Source organism: Oncorhynchus nerka, linkage group LG10, assembly GCF_034236695.1.
Source record: "Oncorhynchus nerka isolate Pitt River linkage group LG10, Oner_Uvic_2.0, whole genome shotgun sequence".
NCBI lineage: Eukaryota > Metazoa > Chordata > Actinopteri > Salmoniformes > Salmonidae > Oncorhynchus > Oncorhynchus nerka.
Window position 1 is genome coordinate 18,321,915 of NC_088405.1, and position 17,981 is coordinate 18,339,895.

Sequence of the window (17,981 nt, forward strand, 5' to 3'; positions counted from 1 at the left end):
AGGGTCCCCAGTCCGAGGTTACAGCCAAACAGTTTTGTGGGCCAAGACTATGGTGGAGTGGGGTCCACGTCCCACACCAGAGCCGCCACCGCGGACAGAAGCCCACCCAGACCCTCCCCTATGGGTTTCGGTTTTGCGGCCGGAGTCCACACCTTTGGGGGGGGGGGGGGACCTTAGTTCCCTCTTTATGTCTGTATTTTAGTTTGGTCAGGGCGTGAGTTGGGGTGGGCATTCTATATTTTTGTTCCATGTGTTATAGTTCTATGTGTTTGGCCTGGTGTGGTTCCCAATCAGAGGCAGCTGTCAATCGTTGTCTCTGATTGAGAACCATACTTAGGCAGCCTGTTTTCCCACTATGGGTTGTGGGTAGTTGTTTTCTGTGTCTGTGTTTCACCATACAGAACTGTTTCGATTTTCATTTCGTTGTTTCATTTGGTTATTTGGTATTCAGTGTTCAGTTATATTTCATTAAAATGGACACTTACCACGCTGCGTTTTGGTCCGATCTTTCATACTCCTCAGATGAAGAAGATCGTTACATCTTAATAAACCTGAAAATCAAGTTATTTCTGGTTGTTTATCAAAGTCAGCTGGCTAACTTATTGATCCTACTTTGTAGTATACCCCTCAGGCCAGAGGTGTTTTAGCAGTAGAGGAGGCACGTACACAGATACCTGTGCCCCTGTACCCGCCCCTTCGCCCTCCCACTCACCAAGTGCCCATTTGAGTGGTGGTAAACTTAGTTTGAGTGTGTGTAGTAAGCTACCCAGTTTAAATATCAACAGTACTGCCACAGACGCAGCACTTGAGCATTTATGTCCTTATAGAATCATAGCCGCTGGAAGGGCACTGGAGGTAAATCAATTTGCCAAAGCTATAGAATTACTGCTATCTGTTCAGAAAGAAATTAAATAATTCAGAATAGCCTAGTACACCTTGCCTGACGACTCAAACTGAATTCTTCCACTGCTCTATGTTCACTACATTCTTCAGTCTGAAACTGACATCGTTGAGGTCGATTGTGGTGAAGTTAAACTGAGAGGTTTCGTACAAAACAAAGTCATCAGCGGTTTCTGGGACCAATCAGAATGGTTAGAGAACGTGTTTGCGTTCTAGAAATCATCAGGGAGGTTCTCAGATCCAGACTCATTGCGGGGAAGAAACTAGCGTCCGTGGGCGTGGCATAGCTTTTGGCCCGGAGCAAGGAGTTTGGGTAGCCAGGCAATACTACACCATGATTAGGCCAATAATTGAGCCACAGAGGATCAATAGCTTCTTTAAAAAACTGCCTAGTGGATTGTGTGGAGCCCAATAACAAGGCATAGCCTATAGTCTGGAATGCGCAGCAAATCTGTCAGTGAACAACATGAAGACAAAACAGGCCTTTCGCAATATTTCAAATACAATCGCGGGAAAACACAAGTTGAAAAGCAAATGGCTCCTGCTGAACAGAAAATAATCTGTGAAAGGAGGTACGGCAGGGCGGGCCAGGCCCCCTAAGGCTCGCCCATAACACTGTCCCTGGAGTGAGCTGTACATCGTTGGGTGAGTCAGTGAAACTAGAAAGCTTTTTAGGAGTATAATGTCCTCCTCATATTGTACAATATGTGTGTCTCCACACACCTAGACCTAGTCAATTGATTGATTCCTGACAAGGTGGTTTTTATTGATTTCAGATTCTCAGTTTGTCATTGTCAAAGTAGCCTATCATTTTGATAATAAAAAACATTCTGCCAAAGTCTCCAGTCGTGATGAATGACGCATGATGTAGAATTGCATGAAATGCATCTATAAAAGGCCACATTTTTCACAGACCATGCATGGGCTACTAAAAATGTGTGCAACTTCTGTCAGCACCTGTACTGCTCTATGCCACTACGCAAATGGATTGATATGCATGCAAGGCTTATAAAAGCTCCAGACCAGGCCTGAGGTGTTTTAGCAGTTGAGTGACAGAGAGCTGAAACCCCTGACATTTATTCTATTGTAATACACAAAAGACTCAAATAGACGTTGTCTGACAAAAAGGAATAATTATAATTCAAGTCTCCTTTTTACAGTTCTCCTTAAAAACTTGTTCATGATGTTTGAGCGGATGGGTTGAGTGGATGGGTTGAGGGATGAGTGAGCTCGGGACCCAGTGCTGGTGGGGGGTATAGGGCACCTGAAGGAAAACTGTCCAACTGTAGGAAAAGTATTTAATCAGGGAGGAACGAAAGACCTCCAAAAAGATTATGTCACTCAAGCCAATGTGTAAACATGGCAGGTAACAACTGGTTCTGCTTCACGATGAATGTGTGACATACCCCCAGAGGCAATTTCACTCATCCCAGAGGCTTCTCCAAGATGCCGCTGACAGAAAAGAGGTATACAGAGTGGACTTTAATTCTGACTCAGGAGGCGTGCATTCCATCCACAGCTTCCAAGTATATTACTCGCTAATGTTCAGTCCCTGGACAATAAAGTAGACAGGCTCTGGGCGAGGATCTACTTCTAGAGAGACATCAGGAACTGTAACATAATCTGTTTCACAGAATCATGGCTCTCTCCGGATATACTGTCTCCGTCCATACAGGCAGCCGGGCAATCAGTACATCGCATGGACAAGAAAAAAGGTAGAGGTAGAGGTGTATGTTTCATGATTAACTACTCATGGTGTGATTGTGGTAATGTTCAGGAACTCAATACCTTTTGTTCATCAGACCTGGAATACCTCATAATGAAATGCCGACCGCATTACCTCCCGAGAGAATTATCTTCGGTCATCGTTACAACCGTGTATATTCCCCCTCAAGCCGATACCATGATGGCTATCAAGGAACTACACTGGACTTTGTGCAAACTGGAAACCGCATATCCTAAGGCCGCATTTATTTTAGCTGGGGACTTTAACAAAGCAAATCTGAGGAAAACGCTACCCAAGTTTTATCAATACATCGCCTGCACTACTCGCGCCTCAAAAACTCTCGACTGTTGCTACTCTCCATTCCGGGACGGATACAAGGCTCTCCGCCGCCCTCCCTTCAGCAAATCATATCACACCTCCATTCTGCTCCTCCCTTCCTATAGGCAGAAACTCAAACAGGAAGTACCCGTGGTAAGGACAGTTCAACATTGGTCTGACTAATCAGAATCTATGCTTCAAGATTGTTTTGATCACGCGGACTGGGATATGTTCCAGGTTGCTTCTGAGAAAAACATTGACGTATACACTGACTCAGTGACAGAGTTCATCAGGAAGTGCATAGGGGATGTTGTTCCCACTGTAACGATTAAAAACGATTCAAACCTTAAAACATGGATAGATGGCAGCATCCGCGCAAAAAACTGAAAGCGAGAACCACAGCAAGGTGACTGGGAACATGGACGAGTACAAACAGTCCAGCTATGCCCTCCATAAGGCAATCAAACAGGAAAAATATCAATACAGAGACAAAGTGGAGTCGCAATTCAACGGCACAGACACGAGACGTATGTTGCATGGACTCCAGGCAATCATGTACTATAAAGGGAAAACCGAGGAAAACACAGTGCCGACGACGCGGGCCACCGCCGCTCACGAGGACAGGTAGCTCTCGTTCTCCCTGTGTCTGACGGGAGTAAGACATTTAAACATGTTAACCTTCGCAAGGCTCCTCAGAGCATTGCAGACCAGCTTGCTTGAGTGTTTACGGACATATTCAATCTCTCCCCATCCCAGTATGCTATCCCCACTAGTTTCAAGATGACCACCATTGTTCCTGTACCAAGAAAGCGAAGGTAACTGAACTAAATGAAGCACCCCAGCTTTTATAAATTGGATCCAGCTTTTATATAGGAACCCCTGTGCGAGAATACTCACTAACAAATCATTGACGCCCCGATTTAACCTTTACAGAGGGACAAGGCAGGGTTGTGCGCTGTCGCCTATGCTCTTAGCCCTAATTATTGAACCTCTCGCTCAGGCGATTAGATCTCATGCAGCAATACACGGCTATAATACTAAAGATACTCTAAATAAGATTTCCCTATACGCAGATGACATTCTCTATGTAACAGAACCCCAAGCTAGTATTCCAGCTATTATTGATGTGAATAATTTGTTTGGTACCTTCTCGGGATACAGAATAAATTGTAACAAGAGTGAATTAATGCCCATACGGTTGCAAAACACCTCCTGGCTAGAACATCTTCCAGTTAAGTTATCTTCAGAAGAATTTACCTACCTAGGAATTGTAGTTACCAAACAATACGCCTTACTATTTAAAGATAATTTTCCCTCTCTGATGCAAAAACTCAAGGCAAACATACAATTTTGGAGAACTCTCCCAATTTCTCTGCTCGGACGAATTAATGCCATTAAAATGGTCTTCCTCCCACAACTGCACTACCTATACCAGAACATCCCAGTATTCATACCTAAATCCTTTCATAAACAACTGGACTCAATTATCAATCCTTTCATCTGGGATTATAAAACACACAGGACAGATGGAAGGAGGATTGTCTTTCCCAAATGTTATATTTTATTACTAGGCCGCTAACCTCCAGCGCTGTTAAGTTTCTGCTGGATGACACACCTCCGTCATCCAGCTGGTTTATTATGGAGCGTGAGGAGTGTCACCCCTTCTCTAGGGACTGACATTTCAATGGCAGACTGGGAAGAGAGCTTGGAGTATATCCACACATGCTCCATTAATTCCAGACATCGTCTCATACAATTCAAGGTATTACACTATTCCAAAACCAAACTGCTGTGGATATTTCCTGATACATCCCCTATGTGTGATAAATGTCAGGCTGCGCAGGGTACACTACTCCACTGCTTTGCCCTATGCTCTAGCTTGTATGGTTATTGGTGTGGAATTTTTAGGATCCTCTCTGAAGTTCTGGAGACTTCAATAGACCCAGACCCGCTTCTGATAATCCTGGGAGTGTCTGATTCCCTAAACGGATTAAACCCCCAAAACAACTCACCTCTTACAGTCTCATTTCGGCAAAAGAAACAAATCTTGTTGTTTTGGAAAAGGAGGGAAGCGCCCTCTACCAAATTATGGCTCAGCGAATTGGCAAACACTGTACACAGAATTAGATATATTCTGAACAATAAATTATCAACATTTGATCAAATCTGGCAGCCTTTCCTCTCCTACTTGGACGAGTCGGTGCTGTGAATTTGTACTTATTAACGCACTCTCAATTGTAATATTTTAATCTACCTTTGGGCAGCAGTCGGAAGGGGGGGATAAAGGGGGGGAATAAGGGGGGTGGGGGATAAAGGGGGGTGACATCTACCCTCTTTCTTTCTACGTGTCCTTGTTCTGTATGTCTTGTTTTGTAATATTTGTTTTGTACCCAGAACTCTGGGTCTTGTTGTTCCTGTCTGCTCTTTCATGTTTATATAAGAATTGTATACCTGTCTTTTATACCTATACACCATTCTTGTGTGTGTTCAATAAAACATATTTGAAACAAAGATGATCAATGGAAACAGGATGCACCTGAGCTCAATTTCGAGTCTCATAGCAAAGGGTCTGAATACATATGTTAATAAGGTATGTGTTTTTATTGTATTTTATTTTTTTGTTAACATTTGTCAAATCCAGCTTTCGCTTTGTCAGTATGGGGTATTGTGTGTAGATTGCTGAGAAAAAAACATTTATTTAATCCATTATAGAATATGGCTGTAACGTAACAAAATGTGGAAAAAGTCAAAGGGTCTGAATACTTTTCGAATGCACTGAATGTGTACGCGACAAATAACACTGGATTTGATTTCAAATACACTGTAGCTAGGATGTCAAACTTCCTCCGTTACAACACAAAGAGAGAGGTAGAGAGGGAGAGAGAGAAAGAGGCAGAGAGAGAAAAAGAAAGAGAAAAAGAAAGGTTATTTCACTGGGCAACTTCTGTTTTCACAGTATTCATATTTTCTTTCACACATTAAAACAGTGATGACTGAATCTGGTCTGTATAAAGACATATTTCATTATTTGTGTGTATTTATATTATTATGCCATTGGACTAAATGACACCGTTCAGTGAGCGACACAGTACTTGACTGCTTGCCTTGGTAATTGAGAGAGATGGAAACTGAATCACGCTCAAATTGATGTTTTACAGTGTGACACATTATGAATATTACATCACAGGACCATACACAGTATCAGTCAGGGCATGGTAGAGAGAGAGAGAGGGAAAGGGAGAGAGATAATTTTTTTATTTGACCTTTATTTAACCAGGCAAGTCAGTTAAGAACAAATTCTTATTTTCAATGATGGCAAGTGGGTTAACTGCCTGTTCAGGGGCAGAACGACAGATTTGTACCTTGTCAGCTCGGGGGTTTGAACTTGCAACCTTCTGGTTACTAGTCCAACGCTCTAACCACTAGGCTACCCTGCCGAGAGAGAGAGAGAGAGAGAGAGAGTGAGAGAGAGAGTGTGAGAGAAAGAGAGAGAAAGAGAGAAAGACACAGAGAGAGAGAGAGAGAGAGAGAGAGTGTGAGAGAAAGAGAGAGAAAGAGAGAAAGACACAGAGAGAGAGAGAGAGAGAGCGAGAGATCCTCGGTGCTAGTAAATTATTAATACAGAACACAAAGTCAGGAACAAGCACTTAGGGCTAAAACAGACAAAAGAGAGTGTTTTTTCCTTTTATCGTGTTTCATGTAGAGGCTGACAAATGGTGGTCACATCGCATGAAGGCTGTGATATTTAATGCATGGTCTGCACTGCTAGTAAACACTCATTTGTGGTTGTGACTAGTCACACATGAAATGCATTTTGCCCAACCAGAGGTGGTTTGATAAAGCTTTTAAAACCAGGAGGTTCAATCCACAATCTGGTTGAGAAACGGAACGTTCGTTCCCCTTTCAATACATTAAATACATAAAAAAGTTCCCAAAAATATAATAACTTTCAAAAATCTGAATATAAATAGTTGTTCAAATTAAAAACTATATCGGAAGATTGATGAGGTACGTCTTGGTCAGCTAAACTTACTAAGATGTACAGTACCTCCAACAACACATAAAACCTCATATACAGTTGAAGTGGGAAGTTTACATACACTTAGGTTGGAGTCATTAAAACTCCTTTTTCAACCACTCCACAAATTTCTTGTTAACAAAACTATAGTTTTGGCAAGTCAATTAGGACATCTACTTTGTGCATAACACAAGTAATTTTTCCAACAATTGTTTACAGACAGATTATTTCACTTATAATTCACTGCATCACAATTCCAGTGGGTCAGAAGTTACACTATGTTGACTGTGCCTTTAAACAGCTTGGAAAATTCACGGTTTTAGAAGCTTCTGATAGGCTAATTGACATCATTTGAGTCAATTGAAGGTGTACCTGTGGATGTATGTCAAGGCAATAGTATGCAAGTACAAACACCATGGGAACACGCAGCCGTCATACCGCTCAGGTAGGAGACGCGTTCCGTCTCCTAGAGATGAAGATACTTTGATGCGAAAAGTGCGAATGAATCCCAGAACCGCAAGGACATTTTGAAGATGCTGGAGGAAACAGGTACAAAAGTATCTATATCCACAGTAAAACGAGTCCTATATCGACATAACCTGAAAGGCCGCTCAGCAAGGAAGAAGCCACTGCTCCAAAACCGCCATAAAAAAGCCAGACTATAGTTTGCAACTGCACATGGTGAAAAAGATCGCACTTTTGGAGAAAGGTCCTTTGGACTGATGAAACAAAAATAGAACTGTTTGGCCATAATTACCATTGTTATGTTTGGAGGAAAAAGGTGGAGGGTTGCAAGCCGAAGAACACCATCCCAGGGGTGGCAGCATCATGTTGTGGGGGAGCTTTTCTGCAGGAGCGACTGGTGCACTTCACAAAATAGATGGCACATGAGGAAGGAAAATGATGTGGATATATTGAAGCAACATTTCAAGACATCAGTCAGGAAGTTAAAGCTTAGTCGCAAATGGGTCTTCTAAATGGACATTGACCCCGAGCATACTTCCAAAGTTGTGGCAAAATAGCTTAAGGACAACAAAGTCAAGGTATTAGAGTGGCCATCACAAAGCCCTGACCTCAAACTCATATAAAATTTGTGGGCAGAACTGAAAAAGCATGTGCAAGCAAGGAGGCCTACAAACCTAACTCAGTTACACCAGCTCTGTCAGGAGGAATGGGCCAAAATTCACCCAATGTATTGTGGGAAGCTTGTGGAAGGCTAACCAAAACATTTGACCCAAGTTAAACAATTTAAAGGCAATGCTACCAAACACTAATTGAGTGTATGTAAACTTCTGACCCACTGGGAATGTAATGAAAGACATTCTCTCTACTATTATTCTGACACATTCTTAAAATAGAGTGGTGATCCGAATTGACCTAAAACAGGGAATTTTTACTAAGATTAAAAGTCAGGAATTGTGAAAAAATGTATTTGGCTAAGGTGTATGTAAACTTACGACTTCAACTGTAATTCTGCCCAAAAACTATTAGAATTTATCTTAACCTGTAGCATAAGGGCTTTTTAGGTGAGCGCTGATGCCACCCAGTGATAAGTAGTGCCCACTTTGTCAAAGGCCGGGGCGCAAAATATTTATCTTGATTTCTAGCGCGCCTCTCCAGGGTGCTGTTGGAGAGATGCATTGCTGCTGCGCTCCACCAACCTTCCGTCCAAAACAATCGTCTATCATAAATCATGTAGCAGATTTAGGATACGATAGAAAGAGAATGTGGCCTTTTCTGTAGCCTACAGGCTGGAGATAAATTGTATGACAATGTAATGAGACGGACACATTTAACATCGTGCAGGTTTCTCCGATCAAATAGCCTGATCTAAACGGCGCCCAATCAACAAAAAAAAAACTCTGACATGTTAACAAACATTCATATTCTAACAACAGGACAGGTCAAAGTAAAATGAACAATATGGACAATCAGGGTATTCACAACTGTGGAATGGATAATAAGGGTATTCACAACTGTGGAATGGATAATCAGGGTATTCACAACTGTGGAATGGATAATCAGGGTATTCACAACTGTGGAATGGATAATCAGGGTATTCACAACTGTGGAATGGATAATCCGGGTATTCACAACTGTGGAATGGATAATCAGGGTATTCACAACTGTGGAATGGATAATCCGGGTATTCACAACTGTGGAATGGATAATCAGGGTATTCACAACTGTGGAATGGATAATCAGGGTATTCACAACTGTGGAATGGATAATCCGGGTATTCACAACTGTGGAATGGATAATCCGGGTATTCACAACTGTGGAATGGATAATCCGGGTATTCACAACTGTGGAATGGATAATCCGGGTATTCACAACTGTGGACTACATTGTCATGATCAATGGTTTTCGAGTTTGTATCCGTAAATATTTTGACGAGCTGGTCATAGCGAAAAAGAAAATACTTCTGCATTTTCCACTGTGTAAAGACATTGATTATCATTGCAAATAGGCTATATATAATATGGTATAATATGGTATTTTTTGGATCATTTAGCCATTTGATTTAGGATGTTAGGACCCCTTTAGGTATACATTTTAAAACAATACCGTAGTCCATAGCAGAGCATGTGAGTGGAGCTGGAGCTGGAGCATAGTGTGCCCAATTTGACTGGAGCGTGGAGCGAGTCTCCCAAAGCCTGGCGCATTGGCCTTCTCACCCACTCCAATTTCGCTCCTGTACCGCTCACTTCAAGAGCCCAGGCCAGGCCCAGCCAAGCATATGTAGTCTACTTGTGTGCTGCTATAGCCCCTTGCTTTAGCTACTGTTATCTAGTATGATAAATATTTTCATTAAAAAATGATAAAACACCCAGGTGAAAAATCAAGGTGATTTACAAAGATGAGGAGGACACATCCCAAAAGCATGATGGTGTACTTTATACGTGCACATGCTAACAGAAAGGAATGAGGTGGGTAGCTAGCTAAGTGTGTCATTGTAGCAAAGTATTTATAAACAAAAAATCTATATAAAATGTATATTATCTATACAATAGGCCTGACCTGACATATTACCTCTTTCAAGGAGCTTTCCATTTTGATAGGGTTATTTTCCCGATAAAACCTTTAGGCCTACCTATAATAATTACAAATAATTAAAAAACAACTCTGCATCGCTGCCCAGTCTGGCATGAGTGGCGTGTTTAGCATCCCCAGTGGCTCTGCAAACGCAGATAGGGTATTCTCCGCTGCAGGCACCATTGCATTGCCAGACTCTGGCCAAACTCATGTTTCTAAAACATTATTCAAAGCATTTTTTGTTTAATTTGTATTTCATTCTAAGTAAGGCACAGCCTATATGCACAATGTTGTTTAAATGCTGAGCGCTATAATATTCCTGCAAATGCTTCACAATGTATTTCTTTGTAGGCTATAGCCTTGAAATCATTGAAATAATAGGCTAATAATATAGCTTAAATAATAAATGTTTGTTCTTTCTTACATCTTGCCCAAACTGGATGCATGCGTGCATCAGCGTGCACCACCGTGCGCAAATTGATTTTGTCCCTCCACACCAAACGCGATCACGACACGCAGATTGAAATATCAAAACAAACTCTGAACCAATTATATTATTTTGGGGACAGGTTGAAAAGTATTAAACATTTATGGAAATTTAGCTAGCTAGCTTGCAGTTGCTAGCTACTTTGTCCTATTTAGCTAGCTAGCTTTCCGCTGCTAGCTAATTTGTCCTGGGATATAAACATTGAGCTGTTATTTTACCTGAAATGTACAAGGTCCTCTACTCTGACAATTAATCCACACATAAAACGGTCAACCGAATCGTTTCTAGTCATCTCTCCTCCTTCCAGGCTTTTTCGTCTTTGGACTTTATATGGCGATTGGCAACTTTCATAATAAGGTGAATTAACACAACTGACATCAATTCATCTTTCAATCACCCACGTGGGTAAAACCAATGAGGAGATGGGTTCTCACCCATCAATCACCCACGTGGGTATATGCTTCTAAAAGCCCATGAAGAGATGGGAGAAGCAGGACTTCCATCGCGTTCGGCACCACAAATAGAAGCAACTTCTATTTTAGTGGCTGGCAACGCAGACGCTCATTGGCGCAAGAGCAGTGTGGGTGCAATGATATAATAACATGTATGTGTACATGTATTTTGTAATGCTCGCACATGTGACGCTTCCGGTTTGGGCAGCGTGTTAGGCTATCTGTCTGTCTGACCTATTTAGAATGTTTTGATGCTGTTTAATACGAGTAAGTAACTTATTTCAAATGATTGAGTGCTGCTTACAGTCACCTTTTCATGTTGTTTATTAAAATACTCTTTATTCAAATTATATGGTTTGGTTTCAATAGTTTAGCTCACATGCTCTGGCCATAGAAAAGCATTGAATGACATTTAGAAATAGCAAAAAAGACAGTCAAAAAACAAATGATAAAGAATAAGTTTTTAAAGTGTCTGTCCTATATCTAGAAGATATAAGAAAGATAAAGAAATATTTTAGTTTTTTTGGACACATATTTAACCTTATTTTTGTTGGGACAAAACTTCCTCCATATTCCATTTGTTTGTCTGGGTTACCTTCAGACGAGTCCCGTGGGACGTGTGGGGGTCGTAGAGTAAAACGGAGAACATCATCGTATTCCTGAGAGTCTCCCATTTTCATTGTTGGTAGTTTGTGGGCCAAACCATCCGGACACTACAGACATTTTCATGAGGAGGCGGATGCGGTAGATTGAGACGCAGGCCATGCGGTAGAAACTGATATCGCTTAAATTGACAGATTTTTATATTATTTAGATTGCCGCACGGGTGTGTCAATGAACTATTAATGATTTTAAATAGCCAAAGTGATTAGTCACAGGAATAAGAACTAATAAAGCCAATGCAACTGCCTGTTTTACAAACGGTAGGCCTACCACATGGATGGTCATTCATAAAATTCCATTGCGTGCCGACATGGTAGTAAGCTAGTAAGCACGGACAGACGCCAACGTTTCTTTTTGTATTTTACAAACAGTAGGCCTACCACATAGATGGGCGTTCATAAATAATGTCAGGCAACACTGTAGGCTACACCCCAGTAAGCACGGACAGACGCCAACGTTTCTTTTTGTATTTTACAAACAGTAGGCCTACCACATAGATGGGCGTTCATAAATAATGTCAGGCAACACTGTAGGCTACACCCCAGTAAGCACGGACAGGTGCTTACTGGGACTATTCTAGTTTAGCGGTGCCAGATATTTTTTTGTCTTGCCCTGGGACGGCAGAACGGCCAGGAACAAACAACATGAGAGAACAAACAACATGAGTTTTTATGACATCATCACTGTGCAACCCTTTGGCAATGACCTGTATCTCTGACTGTCGTCCTCCTTCCTGTTCTTGTATGTGTGTGTGTGTGTACTGTATACACATGTCCCTACCTGTATCTCTGACTGTCATCCTCCTTCCTGTTCTTGTATGTGTGTGTGTGTACTGTATACACATGTCCCTACCTGTATCTCTGACTGTCCTCCTCCTTCCTGTTCTTGTATGTGTGTGTGTGTACTGTATACACATGTCCCTACCTGTATCTCTGACTGTCCTCCTCCTTCCTGTTCTTGTATGTGTGTGTGTGTACTGTATACACATGTCCCTACCTGTATCTCTGACTGTCATCCTCCTTCCTGTTCTTGTATGCGTGTGTGTGTACTGTATACACATGTCCCTACCTGTATCTCTGACTGTCGTCCTCCTTCCTGTTCTTGTATGTGTGTGTGTGTGTACTGTATACACATGTCCCTACCTGTATCTCTGACTGTCATCCTCCTTCCTGTTCTTGTATGTGTGTGTGTGTACTGTATACACATGTCCCTACCTGTATCTCTGACTGTCCTCCTCCTTCCTGTTCTTGTATGTGTGTGTGTGTGTACTGTATACACATGTCCCTACCTGTATCTCTGACAGTCATCCTCCTTCCTGTTCTTGTATGTGTGTGTGTGTGCACTGTATACACATGTCCCTACCTGTATCTCTGGTAGTCATCCTCATCCTTGTCCAGGCTGACCAGCTGGTTGGGACAGGCCTCGTTTCCCAGCAGGCTGAGGTACTGCAGCGACGGAGTTGCCTCCGCCAAGTGTTCCAGCAGTGCCTCGATGTCAGTCAGGTGTCAGAGGTCAAGGCTGCTAATTACATTAGCATTTACCCCCCCCAGCTTCAGAAAGCTAGTCACAGGCAATGGGTTGCTGTGAGAGAGCGGATAAAAATTTAAGGCTCAGATGCATTTATTTGTCTGTTTCTCTGTATTTTCCCTCTCTCTCTCTCTTTATACCCTGCCATCTTTCTTCCTCTCTCCCTTCTCTCTTGCCCTCTCCATTTCTTCTTCTCCCCCTCTCTTCTCACCCCCCCCCAGGTGGCCGGGTGGGGAGCGTTAAAACATTGACAAAATGATGGATGCCCTGTGGTTCAAACGGTCCATGATTCGCAGAGCCGTAGCCAACGCCATAAACCCCCCCCCCCCCCCCAAACGTGGAAAAAAAGCTACCAGCCTCCCAAACAGGCACAGTCATCACTAATACATTCACTTCATTGGAAAATTGAGCCCAAAGTGTCAAAATGAAAGCGCACTAATGCAGTGGTGGAGTGTGTAAAATGGCACAGCTCCACATCAAGATGTGGTCTAATTGGGGCATTAGCATGTGCAGGCCACTTCACCTCTCTTTCGCTCTCTTTCTCCCTCACCCCCTCCCCATCCCCCTCTCTCTCTCTTTCTTTCTTTCTTTCTTTCTTTCTATCTCTCTCTGCTTCAGAGCAGTTGACACGCACTTCAAGGAGGGCCTGTAGATGGATCTACTGGGGAGGCTACCAGGGACAAACAGGACACGTAGTTAGGCCGGGTTCTTAACGCAAAGGGAGGAAGTTGAAACATTTCCTGTCTGATCATAAGCAGTGTAATATTGCAGTGTCTGGATTTGAGTGTGAGTGCTTACGGTTTACTATGAGGAAGGTATACAGGTATGGAGCTGATTAATCATTGATCACAAAATATACATGTAACTGGAAATGTATACAGAGTTACAATAATGACTGCATATTTGGTTTTCATATCTTAAATGTTCTAGTGTCTTGTTTCAACATATTTATGTGTTTTTTTTTAAATTTAGTTGAGGTTTCCAGTTTTACATCCTACTGTTTATGAGTTATTATACTAGTGGTTAATTTGTCAATGTTTGTAGTTGGTTATACTACTAATACATATATATATATTGCTCTTTCTCAAAGATATGCTCAGAAGTTCCTCTCTTTCCATTTTCTTCCTCAACATATCGACACAGACCCTGCTGTCTTATATCCCTGTTTCCACTAGAGGTCCCCGTGGCGTAGAAACTAGTCTGTGGGGTCTGAGGTACCAAGACCCACATGCCTTTAACACTGCTTTTACATGCACTACAAATACCCCAGAGGCCTTTCAGAGAGATAGAGAACACAGAGATACAGAAGCACAACAACAGGTGCATTCCTAAATTCACTCTGCCTATCTCCTCCGATTTCAGAGTACTCTCGTCAGTGAGCCAGAGCGCAGAATAACTGACGAATTTACAAATGCTCAACACCCGTTGAATGTGGCCGGTGTCGGTAAATGTCAGTACAAAAAAAGAGTAATTCAATTATTGCCAGCAGCACAGTTACGGTCACCAACGCTCTGGATAACATGAAAACAGCCTAACCAGCTCTGCTAGGGTGAGTAAAATGGTCAGAGTGAGGTGTTATCTGTCTTATTTGGGTCTGGAAGTAGTTAGCAAGCTAGCCAACATTAGCCAGTTTACTTGGGTGCTTGACTGCCGTTGTGAGGTCAGAATGCTTGGATCAACCCTACTCCTTGGCCAGAGCGTCCAGTGTCCGCTCTGAACACACCCAGAGACTAATGTTCTTACAGCTCTATGAAGTAGCCAATGCTACAGAATGACACAGAGAATGAGTGCTTCGCTTGAAAGGATATTTGGTTCTTATTGAGTGTCAGGGTGTGGAGGGTGGGTAACCTGGGCAACTGGAGGTCGTTTCCGAGCAGATTGTTGTCGACGACCAGTTCTTCCAGCCCAGTGAACGCTTTCAGGCCAGCCAGTGACCTGCAATGATAAAGCGAGAGAGAGAGAGAGAGAGAGAGAGAGAGAGAGAGAGAGAGAGAGGAGAAAAATGATTCGGCTCTAAATCTGTGCAGACGGCCATTATGTGCAGAAATAAATATTTCAGCCTCCCTCTTTTCACGCGTCAGCAGAGACAGGGAGAGTTTTGTCAGGGGCCTGTCAGAGAGGGAATGAGGAGAATTAGTGGTGCTGAGTTCCCCTGGCATGGCCTGGACCCGGGACTCAGCGGCGAAGGGCTTCCTTCACAACGCTGGCAGGATGAGGGATGGGGGTCACCAGTGAGTAGCCAGGATTCAAAACAAAAGGCTTCAGAAATGTGGCGGGCAGGATGAATTTGTCAATGTCTTGTGTCTGGAGGCGCCTGGTTTGGCCTGACCCCAACCCTCCATTCCCAAGACAAATCACTCTGTCACACTTCACCTTCATTCCACGGACACAAATTTAACTTGTCATCCATCATCATCACAGCCCGACCAGCCGAATACAGAATACACACTCCCACAATCACAGACTGAATGGAAATGGAAACTTTTTTGAAAACTGTGATGGGGGTTGGTTTAACACCAAAGCATTTTTAGTTAAAGTGTTTTTTTTACAATTTGTTTTTGTGAAGGACTGCAGAACCCTCTGATGCACATACATTGAATTTACGCACTCACACACAAACACACACACACACACACACACACACGTGGCATAAAGATGATCGAGAGCAGTGTTCAGGGTAATGTTAGGGGGATTGCAGAGTTCAACCCTTGTTGAAGGTTTATAAAGCCAGGGTGTGTGTTGTATAATCCCTCACACTACACACCCTGTCAGCCCACAATGTTAATCATGTGTTCAAGCCATCCTGTCAACCCACTATGTTAATCATGTGTTCAGGCCATCCTGTCAGCCCACTATGTTAATCATGTGTTCAAGCCATCCTGTCAGCCCACTATGTTAATCATGTGTTCAGGCCATCCTGTCAACCCACTATGTTAATCATGTGTTCAGGCCATCCTGTCAGCCCACTATGTTAATCATGTGTTCAGGCCATCCTGTCAACCCACTATGTTAATCATGTGTTCAGGCCATCCTGTCAGCCCACTATGTTAATCATGTGTTCAGGCCATCCTGTCAACCCACTATGTTAATCATGTGTTCAGGCCATCCTGTCAACCCACTATGTTAATCATGTGTTCAGGCCATCCTGTCAGCCCACTATGTTAATCATGTGTTCAGGCCATCCTGTCAGCCCACTATGTTAATCATGTGTTCAGGCCATCCTGTCAGCCCACTATGTTAATCATGTGTTCAGGCCATCCTGTCAGCCCACTATGTTAATCATGTGTTCAGGCCATCCTGTCAGCCCACTATGTTAATCATGTGTTCAGGCCATCCTGTCAACCCACTATGTTAATCATGTGTTCAGGCCATCCTGTCAGCCCACTATGTTAATCATGTGTTCAAGCCATCCTGTCAGCCCACTATGTTAATCATGTGTTCAGGCCATCCTGTCAACCCACTATGTTAATCATGTGTTCAGGCCATCCTGTCAACCCACTATGTTAATCATGTGTTCAGGCCATCCTGTCAACCCACTATGTTAATCATGTGTTCAGGCCATCCTGTCAGCCCACTATGTTAATCATGTGTTCAGGCCATCCTGTCAGCCCACTATGTTAATCATGTGTTCAGGCCATCCTGTCAACCCACTATGTTAATCATGTGTTCAGGCCATCCTGTCAGCCCACTATGTTAATCATGTGTTCAGGCCATCCTGTCAACCCACTATGTTAATCATGTGTTCAGGCCATCCTGTCAACCCACTATGTTAATCATGTGTTCAGGCCATCCTGTCAGCCCACTATGTTAATCATGTGTTCAGGCCATCCTGTCAGCCCACTATGTTAATCATGTGTTCAGGCCATCCTGTCAGCCCACTATGTTAATCATGTGTTCAGGCCATCCTGTCAGCCCACTATGTTAATCATGTGTTCAGGCCATCCTGTCAACCCACTATGTTAATCATGTGTTCAGGCCATCCTGTCAGCCCACTATGTTAATCATGTGTTCAGGCCATCCTGTCAACCCACTATGTTAATCATGTGTTCAGGCCATCCTGTCAACCCACTATGTTAATCATGTGTTCAGGCCATCCTGTCAACCCACTATGTTAATCATGTGTTCAGGCCATCCTGTCAGCAAAACATGTTAATGTGTCCAGACTGACTTCATTGACATTGAAACCTGTCTGAGAAGAACATTATAGTAGGACTACTTTCTCACATGACTGTCATTTCTATTCATCAGAACATAAGATGTAACACATTCTTTAACCACCACGTTTAAAGTGAGATAAAAAAAAAACTATATTAGTGAACATAGTGATATTTCTGATGAAACGATGTACCTTCTGGTAGGGCTAGTGTCTGTGACCTTCTGGTAGGGCTAGTGTCTGTGACCTTCTGGTAGGGCTAGTGTCTGTGACCTTCTGGTAGGGCTAGTGTCTGTGACCTTCTGGTAGGGCTAGTGTCTGTGACCTTCTGGTAGGGCTAGTGTCTGTGACCTTCTGGTAGGGCTAGTGTCTGTGACTTCATCTATAGAAATATAACAGTAATCATGACAATAGCAAGTTGGTTAGAGCGGTGGGCCAGTAACCGAAAGGTTACTGGATCGACTCCCGAGCTGACAAGGTAAAAATCTGTCGTTCTGCCTCTGAACAAGGTCCACTGTTCCCCGGTAGGCCATCATTGTAAATAAAAAATTGTTCTTAACTGACTTGCCTAGTTACAAAGAGGTTAAATAAAATACTTATATTTTTTTTAAGTGTAGAGAGAAAGAGAGAACACATTCAAACTGGCCTTAATGAAGAAAAACTACAAGGCACAATGACAAACTAAGACGTTAGAACATCAG

The 17,981-nt window shown here is 42.8% G+C and overlaps 1 protein-coding gene across 2 annotated transcripts in view; it reads right to left on the reverse strand.

Annotated features, from left to right (window-relative positions):
* LOC115134967 (leucine-rich melanocyte differentiation-associated protein-like) overlaps positions 1-17,981 on the reverse strand; it is a 477,253-nt gene that overhangs the window by 156,798 nt on the left and 302,474 nt on the right. For both annotated transcript variants that reach the window (XM_029669101.2, XM_029669102.2), the window contains exons 3-4: positions 14,936-15,062; positions 12,963-13,102 (exon numbers count right to left, since the gene is read on the reverse strand). In XM_029669101.2, the coding sequence (XP_029524961.1) occupies positions 12,963-13,102; positions 14,936-15,062 (267 nt within the window). The remainder of the gene's footprint in view (positions 1-12,962; positions 13,103-14,935; positions 15,063-17,981) is intronic.